The sequence below is a fragment of the Psammomys obesus genome, unplaced genomic scaffold (assembly GCF_907164565.1).
Source record: "Psammomys obesus unplaced genomic scaffold, mPsaObe1.curated_primary_1811, whole genome shotgun sequence".
NCBI lineage: Eukaryota > Metazoa > Chordata > Mammalia > Rodentia > Muridae > Psammomys > Psammomys obesus.
The window spans coordinates 37,727,886-37,752,513 of record NW_026592118.1 but is presented as its reverse complement, the minus strand read 5'-3'; the positions used below and the strand labels follow the sequence as shown (position 1 = coordinate 37,752,513).

The following is a 24,628-nucleotide window of genomic DNA, read 5'->3' as shown; positions in this document are numbered from 1 at the left end:
CACTTAAAGTCATTGTCAAGTGCATGTAACGTCAACTTCCTCACATCTCTTTACAGAGGTAGACTTCCAGAGGCTCTGAAAACACCTAGTTGTTTAGTCAATAAATGCCTCTCAGTAAACTCTTGTGACATGAATCGACCTATTCCTATGTTAGATTAACGTAAGTTAAATTCAGGTTTTTAAACTATGCCCTTTAAGCAATATAACCAACAGTAAACAGTGTTTTTGTGGGTGAAGATGATGACAATGATCACAAACTTCCCAGGTGAAGATTAGGACAATAATCACAAACTTCTGTGATCTCGCTCAAGCTGATGGTTAGGGTAGTCTCTTTTGCAAATTCCTGAGGAAGTTCCCTCCTTACAGAAACGTGAAATGAGACCTCTGTGAAAGCAGAGCCCAAAGCATTGGACACTATCATAAAGCATTTCATATCTTGTGAATTATGCAGGGACAACCGCAGGTTCAAATCATAACATCCTGGCAAATGTTGTTTTCGGGGAAAACTAAGCTACCCTCTGCGGGAATTACACAGTATACATACCATTTTATGCATCCCTGTGATTCCAGCTGGTTCCTTGAACAACAGAGCTCTTTGTAAACAATGGTCAGACCACCTACCTATCAACCCCTGTGCAAACACTGCATTCAGTTCAGCAGCAGTAGGTAGCTCTTGCTGCTTCTCTAATAGCCACAAAGAAATGTGCCATTACTGCCCAACTAAGAGGAAAATTAGGGTTAACTTCGCTAGCATTCATGTAGTATATCTTTTCCCTTTGGTGTTTTTGAGATTTTTTTTTTTTTTGCAAGAACAAAGAGCCTTTATTTCTGGCTTAAGCTGGGACCCCCACCATCCATCGCAGTGGATTAGGGAGGGGGGTCCCGTGTAGCTGCAAAGCTGAGTTTTCATTATGGTTTGAGCAAGGAACAGGACTTTCCAACTTCGGCAGTTAACAATTGGCTTGCATTTAGCAGAAGCAAGCTTGTCATAAACTAGTTGGTGCTGACCTAGAGGACAGGGGGACTTCATGGAGCCTAATCATTTGTGTCTTCTTTTCTATTCTTTGAAATCTAAGTATATTTTTTAAAATTTATTTAAAAACAAATATATGAATTGATGGTTTGATTTAGACAGAGGATTTGCATAGGTATATGCATATCTATGTGTATATAAAAATAATTTATATCTGGAAGATAAAATTATGGATCTATATGTTGATAATATTTTTTATTTTAATAGGTAGATAGATGGATAGATAGATAGATAGATAGATAGATAGATAGATAGATAGATAGATAGATAGATAGATGAAAGGAAAGACAGACAGAGTAAAAAGGTAAAATAAATAATCAGGCAGGGGAAAGAACAGAGTTTAAAAGTCTAATTGATTGCCAAAACACTCTCTAATGAAAGAAATCAATAATAGTTGATCATGTTTTAAATACTCTCTCCTGAAACTACAGCATATCATAAATGTTACCCTTTAGATTCACCAGAACACTGTAAGAACTATCTCTCCACCCTCTTGGTTTTTTGGTTTTTTTGTTTGTTTGTTTGTTTGTTTAATCTTATGAGGCTTTTAGTGACACAGATTAGCTTTAAATCCCGAATACTCAAAACTATCCAGTATATCTAGCATAGAATATAGTAAGTGCCTGCTGAGTGATGGAGTGTACAAATATTTAGATCTGATCCTCACACTGAATAACATACATTTAAATAAAGCCGAAACACATTGCAGTGCTTAGAAAATATTTCTTTTGTTATCCTCTTGCTATTTGAGTCTAAAATACAAGTGTGGATATTCATATCAGCCTACAAAACATTAGCCTTCATTATGACATTTTCCTTACTTTCTCGGATCTTGTTATCTCTTTTACTCGTCCACCCCCAGTGGCCTCCTTTGCTCTTTTATGTCACATGTGTCCCTTCCCTTCGTCAACATATCTTGTTCCCTTCTTGTAGTTTCTTGTCTGATTCCATACTCTATGGCTATTCTCATAACCACATATTGGCATATGTGCAGATATTAAAGTGTAAACTTCTTTTCATATAAAAGAAAAAGGTTTTGACAGCTCTGAGAATTACTGAAAAATGTTATTCTCCCGCTATAATATTAATATTTATATTTCAATGCTACTTTTTACATTTGATTTCACTTCAAAGGTTAGACTATATGGCATATGAATTTGACTTTTTTCTTGTACTTTTAAACTATAATACGTAAGTCACAATGACAAGACCAAACTGCACATAAAATGGTACATTATGAGAGGCCAAGCACCTACACACACACACACACACACATACACACACACACAAATAAATAAAATAAAATAAATCAAACACAGTTAGTGAGATAAACCTGAGAATGTAAATTTTTGTCAGTAATTTATATAAAACAATTATATTCAAAACATTTCTGAGGACCCACATTTCCTTCAGAGAAAGTTGGCTTACTTCGCAGATATTTCTATCCAGGTATGGTGATACAACATCTGTAATTCAAACTGAGGCAGGAAGATCACAAGTTCAAGGCCAGCACTTCAAAAAGCATTTCAGGACACTCTTCTCTACACAGAAAAAAACTCCATCACCAACAAACAAAAAGTCAGTTCATTCATTCATTCATTCATTCATTCATTCATTCATTCATCCATTTATTTATGTGTTGGTGCTGGAGACTAAATCCAGAGCCTTCTAGCTATCAATCATGCACTCTATCACTGAGCTACATCCCAGCCCACACACGGTTGTTATATTTTTTCAGTACGTTCTACCTTTAGTTTTAAATGGTAGTTTGTGTTTAGAGCCATCTACCTATTCAATACAACTTGTGTACCTAAAAATAAGTAATATCTGGAAGATAAAATTATAGATATATATATTGACAGTATTTTTTATTTTGAAATATTACAAAGCAGTTTTATCTATTTTTATCTATACTTTTTTATTCTTCATGTAAGGACATTCAATGTACTTGCAGAATGAATTTTTATTATTATGTATGGAAAATGTTAACAGAAACTATAACTGTAGTAGAGTCAGTATGCCCCTGAATTCACTTTCTGCCTTGTCTCCTCCTGTGTTGGGCTGAACCATTTTATAACCTGAACAGTTTGAATAATTGTTGTCCTTTTATGATGTAGTTTTTATGATGCCATGCAGCTTTCTTCTGCTCCTTTGCTCTCATTCTCTCTGCTTCTCTCTAGTTTCCTCTCTACATTTCCACTGCTTTCTACGCTCTATTCTATGCTTTCCTCTCTACCTTCTCGTCTCCCTTGTCATGTCTTTTTCCACTGACAATACTGGTGGCTCTGTGTCCCTGCCCACACAAACATCTCTGCCTCTCCTCTTTCAGCTTGGCCTGGAGAAGAACTGGCAGATGAACACATCCTGCACGGTGGAATGCCCTTTGAACTGTCAGCTTTCTGACTGGTCTCCTTGGTCAGAATGTTCTCAAACATGTGGACTCACAGGTTGGTTTGTATTGCAATGAGTATTAAGCTAATGGTAAAGCCACTTAAAAGAAAACTTTTCTCTTGCACCTATCTGTAGCATATCTGATAAATTATACCTGGTATGCTACAGATAGGTGTCTTCCTTCCAAAAACATGTGAGCTTCTCCTGCTCTGGGTCTCCTCAAGAGAGACACCTACGCTACCCTTTCCAAATGTGTATCTGTTTGTACAACTATGGCATCACACTCCAGTTGCATCGTTTTATCTCTTTAAAGGAAAAATGATTAGAAGGCGAAGAGTGACCCAGCCCTTTCAAGGTGATGGGAGGCCCTGCCCCTCCCTGATGGAACAGTCCAAGCCGTGCCCAGTGAAGCCATGCTATCATTGGCAGTATGGCCAGTGGTCTCCATGCCAAGTCCAGGTATAAAATCTCAGCAAGCTGTGTAGATGCCTGCGTTCTTCATCCGCAGAGACTTGGTTCTAGAACTATTTCCAAGTTAGAGGTGGTCGGTTTCCACATTAACATTTTAGTGACTTTGCCATTTCCCAGTCCTTTAATTAGTTTTGATACCAAGCACCCCCTGTCCTACACTTTTAAAATCATTTGGAGACAGATTCATTTTAATGAAAATTTATTTGCCTGTCTTTGTCTAGGAAGCAAATAAATTGTTCAGTGTATGCTTTATAGCTTGTGCCCTATAAGGCTTCTTCCCTGGGGTTTCCAACACTTCTCTAGCTATTCATAAATCAAAATCAACGATGCACAGATGACTGCAAGCCGCGAGCTCTCTAACGAATTATTTTTCTTTTTCTAATTAGCCATTTCTCCCTCCATTCCAGGAGGCCCAGTGCGGAGAAGGAACCAGGACAAGGAACATTTCTTGTGTAGTGAGTGATGGCTCAGCTGATGATTTCAGCAAAGTGGTGGATGAAGAGTTCTGTGCTGATGTTGAGCTCATCATAGATGGTAATAAACACATAATTCTGGAGGAAGCTTGCACCCAGCCCTGCCCAGGTAAGAACAGAACATAATTCATATTTTGGAGATATTTTCCTAGGACCAGAGTCAAAAAAACGTTATGTACATAATCCACGTGAAGAAAGTCAACAATATTTTTCAGTTATATCTGTACTAAAATCTCAATACTATACCTGTGGGTCAGAGGAGCACTACATTACTTCAGGGAATAAGGTCTTTAATACCTTATTAAAGGTATCAAATATTAAAGTATTTAATATGGTATTAAATGGCTGTATCCCAAACCCTCTAAAATGTGTTTTGAAAACTACACAAATTTGACACAGTAAGCTTTAAAGAGTAGAATATAAATTAGGAGAAAACATTTTTTCATCTTTGACTTGTATTTTGTAAATTTATTATTCCAATAGATTCGGTCAAAATAGAAAAGTATATTTACTACAAGGAGTAATCTCTAACTCTCTCCTTTCTGTCTTTCCTGCCCCCCCCTTTTTATACCACATGAGTCTACTTTGTAGTGGACAACTATTCTAGGGTGTGAGGGCTACCCTAGTGTGTGGCTCATACACGAGAGGTCACACCATTAAAGAAAACTGGCTCTGCCTTCCCCAGCATCTACCAAATGCCAATAATTCTTCAGATAAGGGTGGATCTATATTCCCACTTCCCTGCCCCTCTATGCTGGAATTTTGTTTGCCTTGACTTTGGCATGTCTTGCGCGTTCATTCACCATCACTGTGGATTTTACATGTACATCTACCCTATTTCCTTGAAGTCATCCACCAACTGTGAAACTCACCAACTTTCCACACCATTTTCTATAAAGATACCTGAACCTTGAAGGGAAGAATATAATATAGGCATCCTATTTAGTTTAAGGCTGAGCAATCCAAAGTCTCTTATTCTTCATAATTTGCCTATTTGTGGGCCTTTATTAATCGCCATTTACTTCAGGAAGAAGCTTTTCTGATTAGTGTTGACAGATGTAATGGTCTGTGGAGACAGCATTCAGTAACTAGGAGTCATTTTAATACCGTATTTATTTAGCAGAATAATAGTATAGGGACAGTTCCCAGAGGGTAATAATAATATTGTCCAATATAATGCTATCCTATATGTGCATATGGATAATTTTTGGATTGCCAGGATTTCTAGCCTATGACACAAGAACTTTTTTCATTAATCACATCTCTTAGCAATGCTGGGTAGTCTAGTCATACCCAGCATAAGTGATGGATGAAATATTTAAAGTGGTAAAGCCCCTTGTGGGGTCATCTTCACCAAAATTAATGCTGTCACTAAGCAAGTAGTTAGAAGTTGAATGGAAGATAGTTTGTGACCGACATGTTTCACTAAATCTTCCTTATTCTCAAAAACGGTAGAAATATGTTGAATACATGGATCCATGATACAATTCTATTCCTATGCAATGCATATACTCAACAAATTCACACATGTAACATATATGTTCAATACAAGCTGTGCTTCAATAGCCACAAGAGTTTCAAAATAGAACTACTTAAACATACAATAAATTTCACAAACATGAGTGAGTGAAAGATGATGGATGCAAAAGGTAAAACTTAACAATATATGATAAGATGCGATGTATAACATGGAGGATTTCTGAGATTCTGGGAACGGTCTGTTCTTGATTAAATGTTGATTGCCTAGACATATAATCAGATTGTAGAAACTTACTGTGAATTTATGGTATTTAACATTTTCCATGTACTACATATTTTCCTCAGAGGGTGTGTTGTCGATTAAAGATGTATATTAGAAGAAATATCCAGTGTCAGTTCCAATATCAACTTCTCACTAGCCTGCCTCAGCTGAACTCCTCTGGGAAGAAAAAAAATGACATATAAGCATGGGCTCTCCCACCTTGAATTTCAAGCCTATTTAAATTTATGAATACCTAGAGACACGTTCTATTGTTAAGTTTTACTGGCCCCCTTTACAATAACAACAAATGTCATGTTAGCTTTTAACCAAATACTATCTAACTATCTATCTATCTATCTATCTATCTATCTATCTATCTATCTATCTCTTAGGAAACATTCTTCAAACTCCTTCAGGCCATAGCTTCTGTTTGATAACATTAATTTACCCAGAGACCACCCAACTACTCTAAATAACATATTTACTACCTATAAAATGATAATTATTATGTTTATCCAAATATCATAAATATCATGTATAACTAGCACTTACAAACATGGACCAACTCGGTGAGACTCAAAATGAGTGTCTTCATCACAATTCCCTATGGCTCTAAGTTAACGAACTGTTTCATACAGGTGACTGTTATTTGAATGACTGGACTTCATGGAGTCTGTGTCAGTTGACCTGTGTGAACGGTGAGGACCTTGGTTTTGGTGGAATACAGGTCCGATCCAGAGCAGTGATTATACAAGAACTGGAGAATCAACATCTGTGCCCAGAGCAGATGTTAGAAACAAAATCATGTGATGGTGAGTGTTTCAATTCATGAAATCCATTCATTTGGTTTGTTGAATTACTGAAAATTTTTAGATTTCTATTTACAGTTGAGAATTAAAATAAAAGTAAAAATCTGAGGTGCTAAGGATATGGTTCAGTGGGCAAAGTGTTTGCCATGCAAGTATAAAGACCTGAGTTTGAATCCCTAAAGATGGAAGACAGAAAGTTTCTAGAAGCATGAAGTCCAGCTATCCTGCTGTACTCAACAGCAAACAAAAGCCAGACCTTGTCCCAAACAGTGTTGAAGGTTGTCCTGTAACCTTCATTTATATGCCTCTAGACTCTATATGCATACACATGAAAGAAGGAGAGAGACAGAGAAAGAGAGGTTCTGGTTTTAAAATGTCAGATATTGTAAAACTGTTTCCTAGTTTCAAAACTTTCAGAAGCCTAGGAAAATTGGGAGTACTGATTGTACATTTATGCCAACAAGGAACAAACATAAATCTAACATTTTCCATTTGTTTAAAACATATAACAATATTTTAAAAAAAAACTACTAAACCATAGTAAAATTTAACTCTTTAATATAGTCTAAGAAATTGATAAATCAATTCACTTGTGGGAATCAACAGTCTTGACTTTACAACAATTGGACACAGAGCATGAAGTGTATATATATTCACATGTCTATGCATGCACATGCACAGACAGACCATTTCCACAGCCTTTGCAGCACACTGCATATCCAGAACCTCAGGGCATTACCCTGCCACAGTCTAGAGCATGCTGGCATCTTGATAACAGCAGAAGACTTAGCATCTAGTGGAGAACATAAGGATCAACTTCTCAGCTTCATTTTCTATAGGCTAAGAATTGGGACATATAACCAATAGCAACCGATATAGAAAATGTCACCTAATATTGAAAAACTGGAGGAGGAGACCTAGGATGCAGAGGAAACTTAAAACGCAAACTAATAAACTAGATGACTCAACCTACTTTAACAAGAAGTAGATTTGTAAGGGTAATACTTAAGGAAAAAGAGACTGAATTTGAGAAGGAGTAGGAGAAAGGACATGTGCAGGGTTGAGTGTAGGAGATGGACAGAAGGAATGATGTAATTATATTTAATTAAAATTTAAAAAGCAGGAAAAAAGGAAGTAGGATGCAGCCTATGTAGATGAGTAGAGAAAATAGTCTACAGAAATAACAAGATGACCAAGTAACAAAATGAATACTCACAGCCAATTGGTAAGGGGGAAAGAGGGCAAATTTTGCATTACTACAAACAGAAAATGATTTTGAAAATATAATCCATAAAGAAGTTTTGCTAATAAACATAACAATGTAAATGGAGATAGTTTAGAATGTTACAATTTTTCAACAGTAACAGAAAAGCTATGCCACAGATTCCACAACTCCTAAAACTTCCGACGTATAAAGTCTATAGTCACACAGAATGTAGTATAAAACGTGAATGGGTGCCACGTACTATAAACATCTGTAACGCAAACTTTGGAGGAAATGTTCACATTCATTACATCAGCATTTGGAAGTAGGGAGGAAGCTTAGACTCATGATTGATAAGCATATGAAACAATTAGTATTTATTTACCAACAAAAGTCAATGATAAAATTTTAACTAGAAAAAGAAAACTATGCTTAAGCTATACCTATATCGACCAAAGGGGACGTAAGATATGTACCATGAAACCGAAAATCCTAACTGGAATGCATAAAGGGATTAAATACTGGGGCGAAGGGCCATTTTCATGATTGAAAAGTTCCAATGCCACAACACGAATTTTACAGACACTTATTTACTTATGAATTCCATATGCTTTGAACAGGTTACTAAGAAAATGGATCCTAAGATTAATTTGGGCATATTAAAGGCAAAACGAAGCAAGAAGTGTTTGAAAACAACACTTAGGAGAAGAGGCCACTGTTAATTTTGAGTCGCTCCACCCACTGATATTTAAGCAATGGCTTGCCGATCATGAAACAATCGCTCTAGTAGGCTAGGATGGAGAATCTCAGAGCGAATCTAGGCTTACTGACAAGCATGTAGTTGAACAAGGAACACCCTGCACACCCTTCTGGGACATCGAGACAGTCTGATATGTAGTTTGATAAACACGACTTAAATTTAACAACTCATTTCAGGGAGTAAAGGAGTAGGTGTCAACAGGAAATACAATGGCTGAAATAGCAATAAGCCCCTCTTATCAGAGGAAAGCCAAAACATTATTGAAACTGTTTGGTAGCTTCAGTTATCAAAGAACTTATTTTATCATGATAAAACAGATTCTTACACACCCAAGACAGAGTAAAAATAAATTAACTTTAACTTTTAGTCTTCCAGAATGCGGAGAGCAATTAGAATCACCACTATAGTTGGGTGCTTAAATGTTTGCCCTGCAGTGGAAAAGATGACAATATTTAGCAAAGTTAAAGTTGTTTATGGTTATACCAGAGATTTCTCTTCTATATATTTATATTTTAAAAGCAGCAACACATTTGCTGGAACCTAACCAACTTGGTATTTTTCTATTTTTTTCTGTTTTTTAAAATTAATTGATGAATTAACTTACATCCCTATCATAGCCCACTCCCTCCTCTCTTCCCATCCCTACTTTCCCTCCTTCTTCCCCCAAACCTCCTCCCCTATTCCCCAGATAAGAAGAGCCCCCACCCCCACCCATATCAAGTCCCATCAGGACTGAACATGTCCTCTTCCCCTGTGGCTTGGTGAGGCAGCGCCATGACGGGCAGTGATCAGTAAGCAGGCAACAGAGTCCACGTCAGAGACAGCTTGGCTCCCCTTACAAGACATTTACTAATGGCAGGAATTTAAAATAACATGACCAAAGAAAACATTGAACACATTGTGCTGCCTGATTGACTAGATCTGCGTTAAAAAACACTTGCAAAGGGTTTAAGTGTAACAATAATAAATAAGATCTTGAATTATATATATAATATGATATACTGTGGAACTGTATTCTGAATAAAATATTAACTTTATTAATTAATATTAGTTAGTTATTTTCTGTCTTTGTCTATATGTTCCCCATTCCATATTATGGTAAAAAAAAAAAAAAACTCTAAATCTTTAGAAATAAGCCATAAATTAAATTACACACCCATGGTCTGACAAGGTAGCAGGATAGATGTGAAGCATGAGGGAGGAGGTAGGTTGATAACTGCAGTTTTTCCGAACTTGTTTTCAGCTTCCAGGCGTCCCCTTGCCGTTGTGGTCTTCAGCAATAGACATCACACACCTCCTTTAAGTTGCTCATACACACATTAGTAGCTCTCTCTCTCTCTCTCATGATGGTCCTGAGGAATGTAACACCAGCGCTTGCTCTGTGCCTGCAGATGGACAGTGCTATGAGTATAAATGGATGGCCAGTGCTTGGAAGGGGTCCTCTCGAACCGTCTGGTGCCAAAGGTCAGATGGCGTAAATGTAACAGGTAAAACACCGACATCGTCTCCTTTTTGCATTATTCCTGTAATGCATATGGAGTAACACATCATTGGGGTCAACAAACATGCGTGTTGTACACACGTGTGGTGGCCAGTGATAAATTATTTTGTTTCAGAATACCTCAAGTTCCCTCTTAGCTATCCCCTTTGACAATACCATTGGAATATATTTCACTGAAATACTGCTCAACTCTGTTAAGTGAATTTAAGTGATCTCCTGATTTTTCACTGGAGATTTTACACACTAACCAATTACTCTATGCAAAGAAAATAATGATTATGCCTTTCACTGTTTCTGCTGCTGTGCTTTGATGATGACACAGACCAATGGAGTATGTATATATGAACATTATCTGCATGAAGTAGCAAATCTATTATTAAGACATTTTTTTCATTAATAAGGAAGTTTTATCAATATATCCAAAGCCAGGGCATCTTAGAGGGATATTAGCTGTGGTCTCATCGCAAACAATCATTACACTTCCGAAGAAAACATTCAAAAGAGGATTTTGACAGATACCCTCAAATGACTGCTTTAATCTACACGTTCTTTGTCAGAGCCCAGTGAACTCAAGGGCTCCTCCAAGACACCAATTAAAAAGAAAAGAAGCTTCGGGCTGTGTATGTGTTGAATAGCCTGTAGCCCCACTTTGGACACATAAACACAAATTTAAATTGTTTTTCCTTAATTACCACTTTAAAATAATCCAGTTGTCAGGAGTCTCCACATCAGAGGCAAGAGGAGTATTGACTGTCAGCTGGTCAGGGTACCTGCTGGACTGGAGCTCTTGTTTCAACTCTTCTCCAAGAGAAACAAAGCAGTGTGCATCAGGGTGCCCCTGAGTAATGCCTGCTTGTGATTTCACTTTCACATATACAGTGAGATCAGAGAACCAGCCAGGATCAATGCACTTCTTGGAAAACATCAACCTTCATATTGAATTTCAAGTGACCGAGGCTTATTGAAAACCTAATTACTTATTTCCTCACTATGAAAGCCAGAACAGAATGGCAAATTATATTCTTAGGAAGGTGGGGGCTTTTTGTGTGAATAAATAATAGCATCTCCATTGAATCTAATCCATAATAGAAAAAAAAAAAACTTCTACCAGGAAACTCTTTGCTGTCCCAAGTATTATTTAGGGAAAGAAGGCAGCCAGCCCAAACTCCATTCTAAGAGGAATGGGTGATGAAAGCATAGACAAGGAAGTGAAGCCATTTTAAAACAGGTGTCCCCAGGTGTCATTCACTTAATTCAGATCCAGGAAATGAAATGCATCATTTCTTTAATGATGCATTTAAAGTTAATCGTTTCCTAAACTCTTCTAATTGATTCAATATTTTCTTTTCAAATATAGAGGCAAATAATATTTGTCCACCTTTCTTTGAACACTTTTCTTTTCCTACTGTGACTGAGAGAATTCCCTCAATGCAAAGCTAAGTCACAATTAGGCTGGTCAGTATAAATCATAGTTTAAATTTCTTTTCGATACAGCAAAGTGTGCATACAATTATTTTCTTTGTTGCCAAGAAGTCAATGTGTAAATGACCTATGACCAACTCTAGCTGCATTCTTCTCCCACAGTTTAGATGAGTTTCTCTATGAAAACAAATGTAAAGTCCATTACCTATGGGAAGGAATTGGCTTAACTTATACGTTGTCTTTATAATAAACCCATAAAACTGCTTTCCTTTCTTCTTCATATATTGAGTAGTAGACAGTTCGGGTACTAAACTGAACTTGCTTTGCAATGACTAACCGCTTTTGTGATGTCATAGTTTTTGCTGTATTACTTTTATTTTGTTGTATTTTTTTAAATGAATGAATGAATGAAAAGCTAAAAAAGTATTTATAAGATTAAAAGAAAAACAAAGAAGTGAGGACGAGAACCTTTGACTGAATCTAAGAGACTATGAGCTCAATAAAAAAAAATCATTTGTTTGGCTAGGGTTTTGTTGCGATTGTTGTGATGAGTAAAAACTGTTTGCGTAAATGTAGTCCTACCTTTGTCACCAATATTGTTTCTTTAGGACAACTGTCTCCATCTTCAAGAGTGCCATAACTGGCAATACACAGACTGTATTATGTGAAAGAAACAAATTAGAGAGATTAGTTTCAGTGGAAAGTTGGAAAATAGCTCAAGCAAAAGACGTGGTGCTTACACATTGGTCTCCCTCCAAGCATCCACAAAGTATGTGGGAGTAACAACAAGAATAGTGATTTTTCTCAAAAATAAATACGAGCTATAATAAACATATTTGCCTAATGGTCAAGTAAGTTGAAAACTTACTTTGAGGGATGTGAAAACGACTGCCATGTTGAATAGGCAAGAAAGATATTTATACAATGAAATTAAATCTGTTTGCAGTTGCTAGACTTGGCTTGAGGAAATTGGTTATATGACCTATTTTTTTCGGACTACTATCAGAAATAGGTTATATGAAATTAGTTTTTCAAATATAGTGGCTACAAAACCAGCCTCTGGTGATGCATCTTGGACACTTAGGAAGTGCTCGCATCTGGGTAAAAATACCCAAAGTTCCTAATGAAGGAGATGGAGGTTAGCCAGCCGGTTCACAAGTGCAGAACTTCTTGAAACTTCCACAGTGGTTCCAACTGTAAAGACAAGTGTTTAACAGTGTGTATTTTTATCACAGCAAGAGGAGCCATTTGTTATAACATGACTTTCTGTTCTGCAGGGGGCTGCTTGGTGGCTAGCCAGCCTGATGCCGACAGATCTTGTAACCCACCCTGTAGTCAACCCCACTCATACTGCAGTGAGGTACGTACACTTTCCTGAAGACCGCAAGTCACCTCCATCGTTTGTCACCCCACTGTGTCTGAAACAGCCCCTCCCCCTGCGCCCACCCCCCAACAAAAGCCATGACTGGAGGCAGAACCCATCTACTTCAAAGCATCTTTTTTTAACTAAGTAAACAATTCTCACCACCCTCGATTTCTTTACCTTTAGAGTGGCTTTGCACAGTGGCGCGGAGAGGCGAGGTTAATGTTGATAAGGCAGAAGCTGCAGGTGGTAAAGTCTCTTAGAAACGCTGCCTCGTGCTCTTTTTCTGCATGCGTAGTGAACCTCCCTGTCGTCCTGCAGATGAAGGCGTGCCGCTGCGAAGAAGGGTACACGGAAGTCATGTCCTCCAACAGCACCCTTGAGCAATGCACACTTATCCCTGTGGTGGTGGTTCCCACTGTGGAGGACAAAAGAGGAGATGTGAAAACCAGTCGGGCAGTTCACCCAACCCAGCCCTCCAGTAACCCAGCCGGCCGGGGCAGAACATGGTTTCTACAGCCATTTGGGCCAGGTGAAACACCCAGACACTGAACACAAAACTCTTCACACAGACTTTCCACCAATGTCGCGGGATTTGTTTTCTCAATAAACCTTTTCAAATCCATGATTATTTCTTAATCCATGTTCTCATTTTAACATTGCAGCTATCTTTACATATGTTTATTTTTGTTGTAAAAAGAAAATACCCGTGCCCAAAATTCATAGAAACTAAATTACTTCCTTAAGAAAAAAGAAAAAATATATATATATTGCTATTACTTGTCTCAAGCCCAGCCCTAAAGTTATATGCATAATGAATACACATTGGATAAAGTAATGTAATAGTGAACATAATCAGGAAAACTCTACTGTCATTTACAATGGAGATAAATAAGACTATAAAGGCATTTGGTGTTTTCAGTACTATCATACAGAGTCCGTGATGGGACACCCCTCCTCCCCCGAAAAAAGCATGAGAAATGCAGTCCCGCGCCAGGGTACTCGGTTGCTAGAACAATAAACAGCATCCCCAAAGTTGCTGTTCCCAGATCCCTCAAGATCTAAATTAGTGCCAAGTGAACAGAGGCAGTGACGGAGCCTTGCTTTCTTGATGGAGTAATGCAAACTTGGAGCCTGACCGGGCCTTGCCATACTACGACAGGTCTTCTCTGTATAGCCAGGAGCGGACTTGAATCCAACACAGGACTAAGCCTGCACACGTGAAGAAGTGCTACCCTCTACTTAGCTCACCTTCTCTCCCTAACTGGAACAGACAATACACACGTGTCTCCAGGTACAAAAAGCGTCCTACAGGTGTGCCATAAGCAACACATGTTCTGGCTCTTTCCCTCTCACCATGGAGACGATCCATGAACAGCCAGACATGGTCAACTCTATAATTCCATTAGAAACACGATAAATGAAGAAAGAAATTTTCACACCTCTGTTTATGATCCAGAAGGTAAAAGTGTTTCTCTTATTAGAGAACCAATATTGAATTTTTAAGGAGTTTTAAATATCTGTATGATTACCTTTATTCATAATCACTGCTTTTATTGGATTCTTAGCTGAAAACACAATTGAGATTAGAAAAACTGATTTGTCTGTAAAAGTATAAGGAACTCCTCTCCAGCTTAGGAGAGCAAATTATCATTAGCAACTTTGACCTTAACTAAGAATCCGGATAGATCTCCACAAATAGGAACATTTTTTTCTCAAGTTAAAAAATTCTTTCCACTTCGCCTAATAATTTCCCCCAAATTAATATATTAAAATAGTAAAGATGTTCATATTCTGACAAAAGACATCATTTGTTTTTGAGTATTTGTTAAATAATTTTCACAGCAAAGAAACCCAGTAGAATAGGACTTTGATCCTAAACTCAATTCAAAAAGAAAAAAAAAAAGAAACGAAAAAGAAGAAAGAAATAAAGAAGGAAGAAGAAAACAAGAAAGAAGGAAAAGAAACAGAAAAAAAAACAATTTTTAAATCTCCAGATTTAAAGGGAAATGATATTTAGAATATTATTTAAACTTATTCCCAGTAAATGAACCTCTGATAAGCAAAATACCTAGTACTAATTATCATTTGATGCTTTATAAATATTGAATAAGTCTCCATAGGATCATTTTTTGTCCATTAACTGTATAATACTCACATCACAATATGATGAGTATTACCTACATACTTCAAGGACAGTTCAAGAATGCTTCAAGAACACGTCAAGGATAAAGATGCTCAAAAACTGAGCTAGCCTAGTCCCTGTCATAATTGATCACACATATCAGGAAAGTTAGAAAAGAGACATTTAAAAGATATCCTTTGCTATGTTATTCTGCATGATAATCTCTACAAATTCTATTATTGTCAAAGCACACTATTTAATTGCAGAACAAATAAATTTCATCAGGTATAAAATAGTTTAAATGATAGGAAATGCTCAAATGCCCATCTGGAGCAACTTCAAGTTTTATGAATTTCTCAAAAGCTGCATTATTTTTTATCTTTGTAATATAACGTGTCATTCTAGAAATAGGTGGGAAAGCCAAAGCATATGGGAGTAGAACAATACACATACTGAATTTAAGGTAAGATTTCATATAGAGTTTAGACATGAACTGGGCATCAGAACGCAAACACAGTTTGTTGCTTTTCAACTGTTTCCATTGCTCATTCGTCTTGAATGCAGTGCTGCCTAACTTTCGTAGCTGCTTTACATTAGTGATAACTGTGCTGGGAAAGAATCAATTTGAGTCTTCAAGAGACATAGTCGTAAGTACTTGTCATGAGTCATAGTTCAAACCAGTCATATGTGTTCCAAACTGATGGAAACTAATATCTGTTCTTCTTAGATGGAAGACTGAAGACCTGGGTTTATGGCGTCGCAGCTGGGGCATTTGTGTTGTTAGTCTTCATTTTCTCCATGATTTATCTAGCTTGGTGAGTGTTTAAATATATTTCAGAATCTAAGGGGAGATATAAGATTGTTATTAAAAACTTTTTCGGTTTGACAGACTAGTGTGCAAAATATCGTGTCTACTCCATCCTTACACAAAGTTCTAAATTTAAAAACTAAGTTCAAGATTAGAGAAAGAACCTAAAGTCTACCTACTGAATCTTAGTCATTCAGATTCTGGAAATGAGTCAGGACGTTCCTGAATCAGTTTTTCAAGATTTTTCTCATGAATAAATGCCATAATATGTTTCTTTTCATGAATAGTATGTAATACATATATACATATATTGCATATGGTGCAATTGTTTGTAATATATATTGAGTTTTCCCTAGAGGAAGATGTTAGGATAATTATTAATCTTATTTAACTGTATTTGTAAATGTGCATCATTTATAAAAGTTCTAGGACAAGCTCAAAATAAACTATAATATCACTTCTGTTGTTATCAACTAAGAAATTGAATAATTTGGCTTTTACAAAATAGTTAAATACCTTAACACATCTTCCTGGAACTGTGAAACTCAAAGAGATCATGAAGTCTGATTCCAAAAGGCAGTGGGGAAAGTAGGTGGGCAATTTGCATTTACCGTTTTGTTTTGCTTGTTTATCAAAAACAATGATATTTGAAATGAAAGACTGACTTTTTTTTTCAAATTTTTCTGAATTTTCTACAGCAAAAAGCCAAAGAAACCCCAAAGACGGCAAAACAACCGCCTCAAACCTTTGACATTAGCGTATGACGGAGATGCTGATATGTAACACTAAATCCTGCTAGACACAGCCAGACTTGACCTCTTGCCTTTGTAGTAGACACCCAGAGGCCACAGTCCCAGTATTCAAATGTGTGATTTCTAAGTAACTATAACTGTGACAAACACCATCATTAAGAAAAAAAGAACATCCCGCTCCCACTGGGAATATTCAAGGCAGTACCACTGACACACAGAGTCAGCACTGAGAATTCTAGGAGATACAGTGGAATGCATGCTGTGTCTTGAGAGTTTCTGTGTCATCTTTTCTGAAATCTACCAACTGGGGGGGAAAAAACTACTTTGATCTCTAAAAAGTAGTGCGGAAATTGGCCACTGGGAAGCCAGATGCAAGACTGCTTGCAGCACAAACCCACACAACTCTGGCATGAAGAGTTCATACTGAAGGCTCTACAGTTCTATACTTAACCATAACAACATGCATACTCGATCGAATGACCTACATTATAATGTCATCATATATAACTCTTAATAAGCAACTTTTAACACTGAAGAAAACATAAGCCCAATGAGAGGTGGAGAATCCATCAAACAATTGAACATCTTCATGGTTGATGGTAGCTTCATGGTTGATTGGCCTGCATTTCAGAGACAAACTATTTTATAAGACTGTATTCTTGTCTCTCTCCAATGTGTGAATGCTGGACATGTATTAGCCTTAGAAGACAGAGTCCTCAAGTTCTGTATTTTTTAGTGGTTATCGTCTGGAAAACAAATAAGCTTGTGTTAATACATTTCTACTTTCCCTAATTTCACACTGGTTGCCTACATCTTTTTTTGCTATATGGAAGGTACATTTGCACTATATTAGTGCAGCATGATAGGCATTTAACCAGTATTGCCATAGAAACTGCCTCTTTTCATATGGGATGAAGACATCTGTGCCAAGAGTGCCGTGGAGACATTTGCAAGCTTTTGTACTCTGAAGAGCGTTAGTTCAGTCTTGATGGTAACGGGATAGAGTCTGCTATTACACCTGCTGTCTACACTCTTTCTTTTCACCACAGCTATTATGAAGTTGACAACATGGCAAGAATTGAAGCGTTGGTGTCCCCAACCCATCAACCTCCAAAAGGTGGAACCCCTTGATCGGGTTGTAGTTGCTCTTGGAAGGCTGTTTATGATGAGATTTATATATTTGTTATCTTTGTTTAAAAAAAAGAAGAAGAAAAGAAAAGAAAAAAAAAGAACTGGCTGTCTTCGTAATTTTGAGCAGATGGAAAAATAGTGTATCAATGATTTTTTTTCTAACGGAAAAAAATCAGAATTATTTGTTAGCTTTTCTGTCTTCCTAACTTGCTTTTTTCATTGTGAGGTAGACGTTCTGTCTTGCAGGCTGTAGTTCACAGTCACGGTCTTTGCCCTTTTCGTGGCTGAAATCTGAAGTAGTATGATTTCTTAAAATCTAAAATTTGAAAACAGAAGAGTGAATAATCTTGTCCAGGGTTTGCTTATATCTAGAGCAAGGGTCACAAGCCCTTTAAGGAAAAAAAAAAAAAAGAATCAAACAGAAAATTTTTCAGTCAGGTCTGTAGTTCAGCTCACAACACTGCCACTGTGCAATGGTGCCAGAGATGATGGTCAGCAGGAAAACGCTGTTTTCCAGTAGAACATTCTTTCCAACCAAAGCCAGCAGGCTCAATTACATGTTTAGTTTGCTGACATGCCTTACATTCTAGAAGTGTTTCAGAGCGAGCTCTACATCGCTGTTAGCTTTCAGTCGTCTGCTTTCTGTCTACCACGTGGGTTTAATTTCACAAGTGACAATTCATAGTCATTACCCTAGGATTGTAGGGGAAGTATTTCCATGTTCACTGTGGAATATATCTCACTTCTTCTGAAAAGGAAAGTTAAATTGTGTAGTGAAAAAGCAGTAACATATTTCTGGCAATAACTACCACAATTAGCCTCTGGTAGAGTGAGGACCAATAGGTTTTTCAGTATTTCAAACATGTGATTTGATTTATCTTAAACATGTCTGTATTGTGGTTTGGGTAATGAGGGACTTGCCTTCATAGACTGGGTGTGAGCTCCCTCTGCTGTCCATTAGAACAACTTTTTCTGCAAATGAATTCTGAGTAAGAGGATGTTGTAATTCACCCAAATGAAAATCTTTATGTATAATTCGATATGAGCAAACTGTGATAAGCATTTTTTATTTATGCCAGATATAATACACTAAGTGATATATGTCATTTCAAAGAGAGCAAATAGAAAGGGAAATTTCACTTTAAGCCAAGGATTTAATTGAGGTAAAGCACTAAAGAAGAAGGAAAGATAATATCGTTATTCTCAAACTGTAATAGTTTACACACAATATCAGAGACTTCCAAATAATCTTCAGGATGATCTGTTTTGATGAAATAAGCTCTGTCCAGTCAAAATAGTTGAAACATAATCTATGTGGTTAGCTGAAAAACTGTAACAATCTAATGAAGTGTGTATAACACCTAGCAGACTTGAGACAGGGAATAAAGTAAGATTTCTTTTCTTTTCTTTTCTTTTCTTTTCTTTTCTTTTCTTTTCTTTTCTATTCTTTCTTTTTTTTGAGATGGGATTTCTCTGTGCAATTCTGACTGTCCTAGATTCACTTTGTAGACCAATCTGGCCCTGAACTCTCAGAGATCTGCCGGCCTCTGCCTCCCGACTACTGGGATTAAAGGCATGGGCCACCACACCGGCAGTTTGTTTTTTTTTTTTTTTCCTTACTCAAGCTACACTTAAGGTATTTTATAAAATGCAATTGATTACAAGATAAGTCAGTATTCTCTTACCTAGGATATAATGATCAAATAAGTTGAGAAATCAAAAATTAAAAAGTATTGTAAAGATGGAAGATGTTTCTGAATAATTTATTTAAAACACTATATTCATGCTAGAGAAACATATTTGATAGTCATCATTAGGATAAATTAATACCATGTGTCCTATGGTCAGAAAGGTGGAAAGGAGAATGTACTGATTTGTATAATGTGGGCAAATAGGAGATTATCATATTCATGTATAGATGGCTTTTTTGAGTTTATAGGGAAATAAATCTTGAAATTTCACCAGAACTTTACTCTCTTGTTAAATCTAATAATCCAGGAGGGAAACAGTGAAAACTTCTTTGGTGACCCCTTTGCCTTCCCAAGACAGTCTATGGACAGGAAGAAAAAAAGAGGGAGGTAGAGAAGAAGGGAGGGAAAAGAGGAGGGAGAAAAGAAACAAACAAATGGATGAAGGAAGAAAGAAATGAAGGAACAAAGGGAGATTTTTCTACTTGATTTTTAAAAGAATGAACAAATGCAGACATTTATGGAGTTTTGTTGGCTTGTTCTAGGAAGAATGGCATGGCTGATGCCCCTTAAAAGGGAATGATTTGCCTATTCATCTATGCCCATCCAGCATACTGACTATAAGCTCTATTTCAAAGCCCTTTTGAGTGCAGCTTAAGCTAATTGAAAAGAAGCATCTTAAAGCATGCCTTTAATTACATAGATAATAAGGCACAAATTACTTATAAAGAGACATATTTATTGAGTTAAATACATGTAAGACACTTTGGAGGACACTTAAAATTAGTAATGGCTTTTGTATACATAGGTAACTAAGACATCGAAAAGAAGAAACGCATGCTTCATGAGAGGCATTCGCATTGGAACACATCACTGTAGATTCTTTATACGCCTGCTTAGTACTTTTCCTTGGGGGCTCTGGGTGGCAGGATATGCTGTGAAGGGTGGCAATGGTCACAGTGGCTTGGTCAGAACTGTCCAGTTCCTGGGTATTTCAGAATAAAGCCATTGCTTCTGAAGGAAGAGAGTAGCACTTTCCAATCAGTTTTTTTTTTTTTTTTTTTTTTTCCTCCTCTAGCTCACTGTATCCTTGGTTCGATGTGATGCTTTTCTCTGCCTACTCTCTCTAACTCCGTCATACTGCCTTGTCTACCTCCCTCCAAACCACCTTCCACAAAATGTGTGCAAACATTTATCAGGAAAACTGCGACATATTTACTAACTCTTCCTATGGAAACGTAACATCAGTTAGAGTATAAATATCTCTATTTAAGTGTACTGCACTTGTCCAAAGCAATGAATACAGAGTAAAGAAGAGTCATGCAGAAGGCATATCGAAAGAAGAATAAAAATAAAATCCTCGGTAGGAAAATGACAATTTTTACACTAACATTATTAGCCAGTGTTCTCTCATTCCCCCTATTTTCATCTAAAATCTTTGTTCACTTCCCACCGTAAGTAACAGTGAAAAAGCCCATACCTAAGTAGTGAACAAAACACAGCCTATTTCTGGGGAGATTTAGAGTTTGAATAGATTTGCAGAAATCATGCTTGCAGAATGTCCTGGGATCTCATTTTTTGTAAGTGTTTCCTAGTTTGAATGTGTTTGTCCAGTTTCCCATGAAGGAGGAGGCAGGCCAGCATTCCCTGAACAAGGACCCTGGAGGATCGAGTTTGGGCTTAGAGCAGAATCTCCCTGTCCTTACATGATCCCCTGGACCTACCCTCAGATGTGCTGCTGACGTCCACACTGAGGTGTAGACCAAGCAAGTGGCTTCCTCTTTGTTTTGTATTTCCTTTTGTTTTTCTTTTCTTTTTAATTGATAAGATCATTTGCCATGTGGCAAGAATCATTCTTGCAAAGACAGTGGAAAGCGGTTATGTCTGCAATATAAAATAAATAAAACAAATGTTAAACAAATAGTGTTAAATGTGCACTTCTTTTTTCTGCTCTGTCAAGCCACACCATAAATCTGAACATGTTTGAAGCAAGCCACCTTGACAGTATGCAAATACCTACTTTACTTAGACTAGAACTGGCTATAGGTTTTGCTGTTCTGTTTCATAGTTGTTTCAGTTCCTTTTCTTTCTATAGGTAATAATTTATGTATTACCTAGTTCCTGAGCCTCAATAAGCTCCCTGGCTATTTTTCTATAATCTGTTTGTGTCTATTTTTAAAAGTAAACATTCAGATTTCCTTTCTGGTACTTTTTGATGTCCATTTTTATCAAAAATTTTGAGAAAATCATTATGCATCACAGTAAAATATTATTTTATCAAATTCGTATTCTATTTTTCGTTAAATTATATGGCTCTAAGCGGGCACTCCTTTGTTAATTTAACTACCTGAATATTTATTTTGTTGGAGTAAGGAGGCAACTGTCTGTGAACCCTTTGTTAATATTACTTTGTAAATTATGTAATGTAATTTATTTTAAATTATGTATACTTCTGTTTTAATGCACAAAATATCTATGTACAAGTAACTGCAGATTGTCAAATACTGTCACCAAGCTTTATGCACTAATGTGGACGGCGTGTGCAGATGTAATGTGCTTTTCTACATTTTCATATGGGTTATTTGTAAATATCTATATTCCTGACAAACATAAATCCGGAAGTCATTTTCATTCTAACTGTGTGTGAGTCTGTGCTTTGTTTGTGTCATCTGCTTACTCGTGGATAGAAACACTTTAGTGGGTATCCAAGTCTTACCTTTCTTTGTTTTGGTTTTGTCATCTGTTTGCAGTTCCAATATAGAACGTTTGGGAAATTCAGATTTCCCTTTAAAAGTGGGCTGATGGGCCTACCAGACGAGTTGTCATGGTCCCCAGGCCTCCTGATAGTTGATCAGTTAACAGGACACTGGCAGAGGACAGGTAAAGACTACAACACAGGCTGTGTCTCCCCATAAAAAGCCAAATCTGAACGCCGGGCTGTGTTTTCTGTGTGCCGTGTACTTCCTTTCTAGCTCGCTTGCCTCTCTGTTGCACTCACCCTGGAGCACAGTACCACACAGACTAGGTCACAGTCCACTATTAAAAACCACTGTTCTCAGAATGTCACCCCCATTCCCACCTCTGCCTAGAATTCCTCACAGCAGCCCCTCCCTTGCTGGAAATCTCCAGTCATACACACCCTCTTCTTAGCAGCTCGCCGTGACTCTGATCACTCTACACTCTCACTTGCTTTTCTTTGCTTTAATCAGTGTTTCTCTAATTTCCTTTATTTGCTTATTTTCTTTTCATTTTGCCTGTTGATGTTGCCACCTCTGCTTCAGCACATGGGAGAAGCCAGTTTCTTATCTATCTTATTCCTTGCTTGGAATGATGCTCAACACACAATAAGAAGAAAAAGCTGGTGAATGCCTGATTAATGACAAAGAAAAAATGGTAAGCTGAAAAGCCTAGGTGGCTGAGCCCAAACAGAGAAAGAAATAAAGACGACCCTAGGGATAGGAGACTGATGAATGCTTCCACAAATTCCAGGTTATCAGGGCTCCCTGTAAAGAGATGGCAAGGTTCAGACACCAGAGAATTCCCCCAAAGTTCCAAGCTTTTGGTACTCTACTGTTGCCTATACTGTTTATTTTCTATTTTCACTGACCTAAAGTGAAAACTACATATTACATAGACAAACTATGTGCCATAAACAGAAGAGAAGCAGGCCAGTTACACATAAAGCTGGCATGGCTGAGGCTGGCTCTACAGAGCCAGCAAGAGCTAAGGATATTCCAGTAAGATGGGCAATGTCATTGGTTTGTAAAACCATGCTGAAAACAAGGTCTGTGGGAAAGTTCTATTACACATTCCTCTAGGGTTTAATTCAAATGCATGGCAAATTCCACTATGGCTGGCTCAGACAGCTCAGAAAACTGGAAAATGTATAAAAGGGCAATTGAAATTTAAATAAATAAATAAAAGCCTTTATTCCAGACTACAAAAGAAGTCTGATTGTACTATTCAGCTTTAAACTAATTTATTATATCAGTAATAATTAAATTATATGCTATTTGTTTCTATGCTATTTGTTTCAATGCAAAAGACAGTGGAAAAATAAAAACAAAGCACTGTGCCAATCAAAAGTGATTCCCAAACCCTCAAAAATTGCTTTGAAAGTAGAGAGAGGGACATTCAATAACCATGAAGCACACCAGTAAACCAGGGGGAAAAACGCCATTCCATGTAGAAAGTAATGATGTGGCTTCCTTGAGAAGTAAAACACATTTCAAAGTGAGAATCAGCTGGCAAGTCCAGAGGGTAATAAGAAAGACAAAGCACACATGTTCAGGGAGAGGGAGGGCCCACATCTGTTTTTTTATAAACATGGTGAGTTGACAAAGAACCCTGTCAACCATATCCCCAGTGACCCCCTCGGCTGCTCTGCTGACAGCTGATGGGTCACTGTTTGCTTCACAATTTTTCTTTATGAAAGGGATACTTATTCATAATTGCCCAAGGCTTTCACTTTTTTTTAACAGTTTTTTTTTTTTTCTGTACTGTTCCTTCACCTAAGGGTTCCAGCCCTTCTGATGACATCGTCTTGCTTCTGTGGGGTGTAGCTTGAATGAATAGATGAGCAAGGAAGAATCCTGGATGGAGAAGGGTGCTGAGTGAGCATGTCTGACTTCTGATGCGAAAGACTCTGATATCTGATATTAAAGACTCTTCAACGTTCATTTGGACAGGGTGAGGGATCACAAGATAATAAGATTAAAAATTTCCCCACAGGGATATATAAAAGATGAGACTGAGGCTGGACCTGGCAGTTATCCTGACAGAAATGCATGTTGCAAAATTATGGAAACATTTGCTCCACAATTAAAAACTAAACAGGCCTTTGCTGCAGTTCCTTCCAATCAGAGTATCATGCAGCTTTCAAAAAGAATTCCTAGCCAGAAACAGTTAAATGCAATTACGGACTCACATTCAAAGCACATTCAGCAGTAGTTTGAT

At 37.2% G+C, this 24,628-nt stretch overlaps 1 protein-coding gene across 1 annotated transcript in view; it reads left to right on the top strand.

Annotated features, from left to right (window-relative positions):
• Thsd7a (thrombospondin type 1 domain containing 7A) overlaps positions 1-22,298 on the top strand; it is a 221,701-nt gene extending 199,403 nt beyond the window's left edge. The window contains exons 20-28 of the mRNA XM_055612922.1: positions 3,363-3,480; positions 3,738-3,883; positions 4,303-4,477; positions 6,748-6,921; positions 10,274-10,369; positions 13,083-13,165; positions 13,490-13,700; positions 16,021-16,108; positions 16,800-22,298. Coding sequence (XP_055468897.1) covers positions 3,363-3,480; positions 3,738-3,883; positions 4,303-4,477; positions 6,748-6,921; positions 10,274-10,369; positions 13,083-13,165; positions 13,490-13,700; positions 16,021-16,108; positions 16,800-16,884 — 1,176 coding nt within the window. The 3' untranslated portion in view covers positions 16,885-22,298. The remainder of the gene's footprint in view (positions 1-3,362; positions 3,481-3,737; positions 3,884-4,302; positions 4,478-6,747; positions 6,922-10,273; positions 10,370-13,082; positions 13,166-13,489; positions 13,701-16,020; positions 16,109-16,799) is intronic.
• The last annotated feature ends 2,330 nt before the right edge of the window (positions 22,299-24,628 follow it).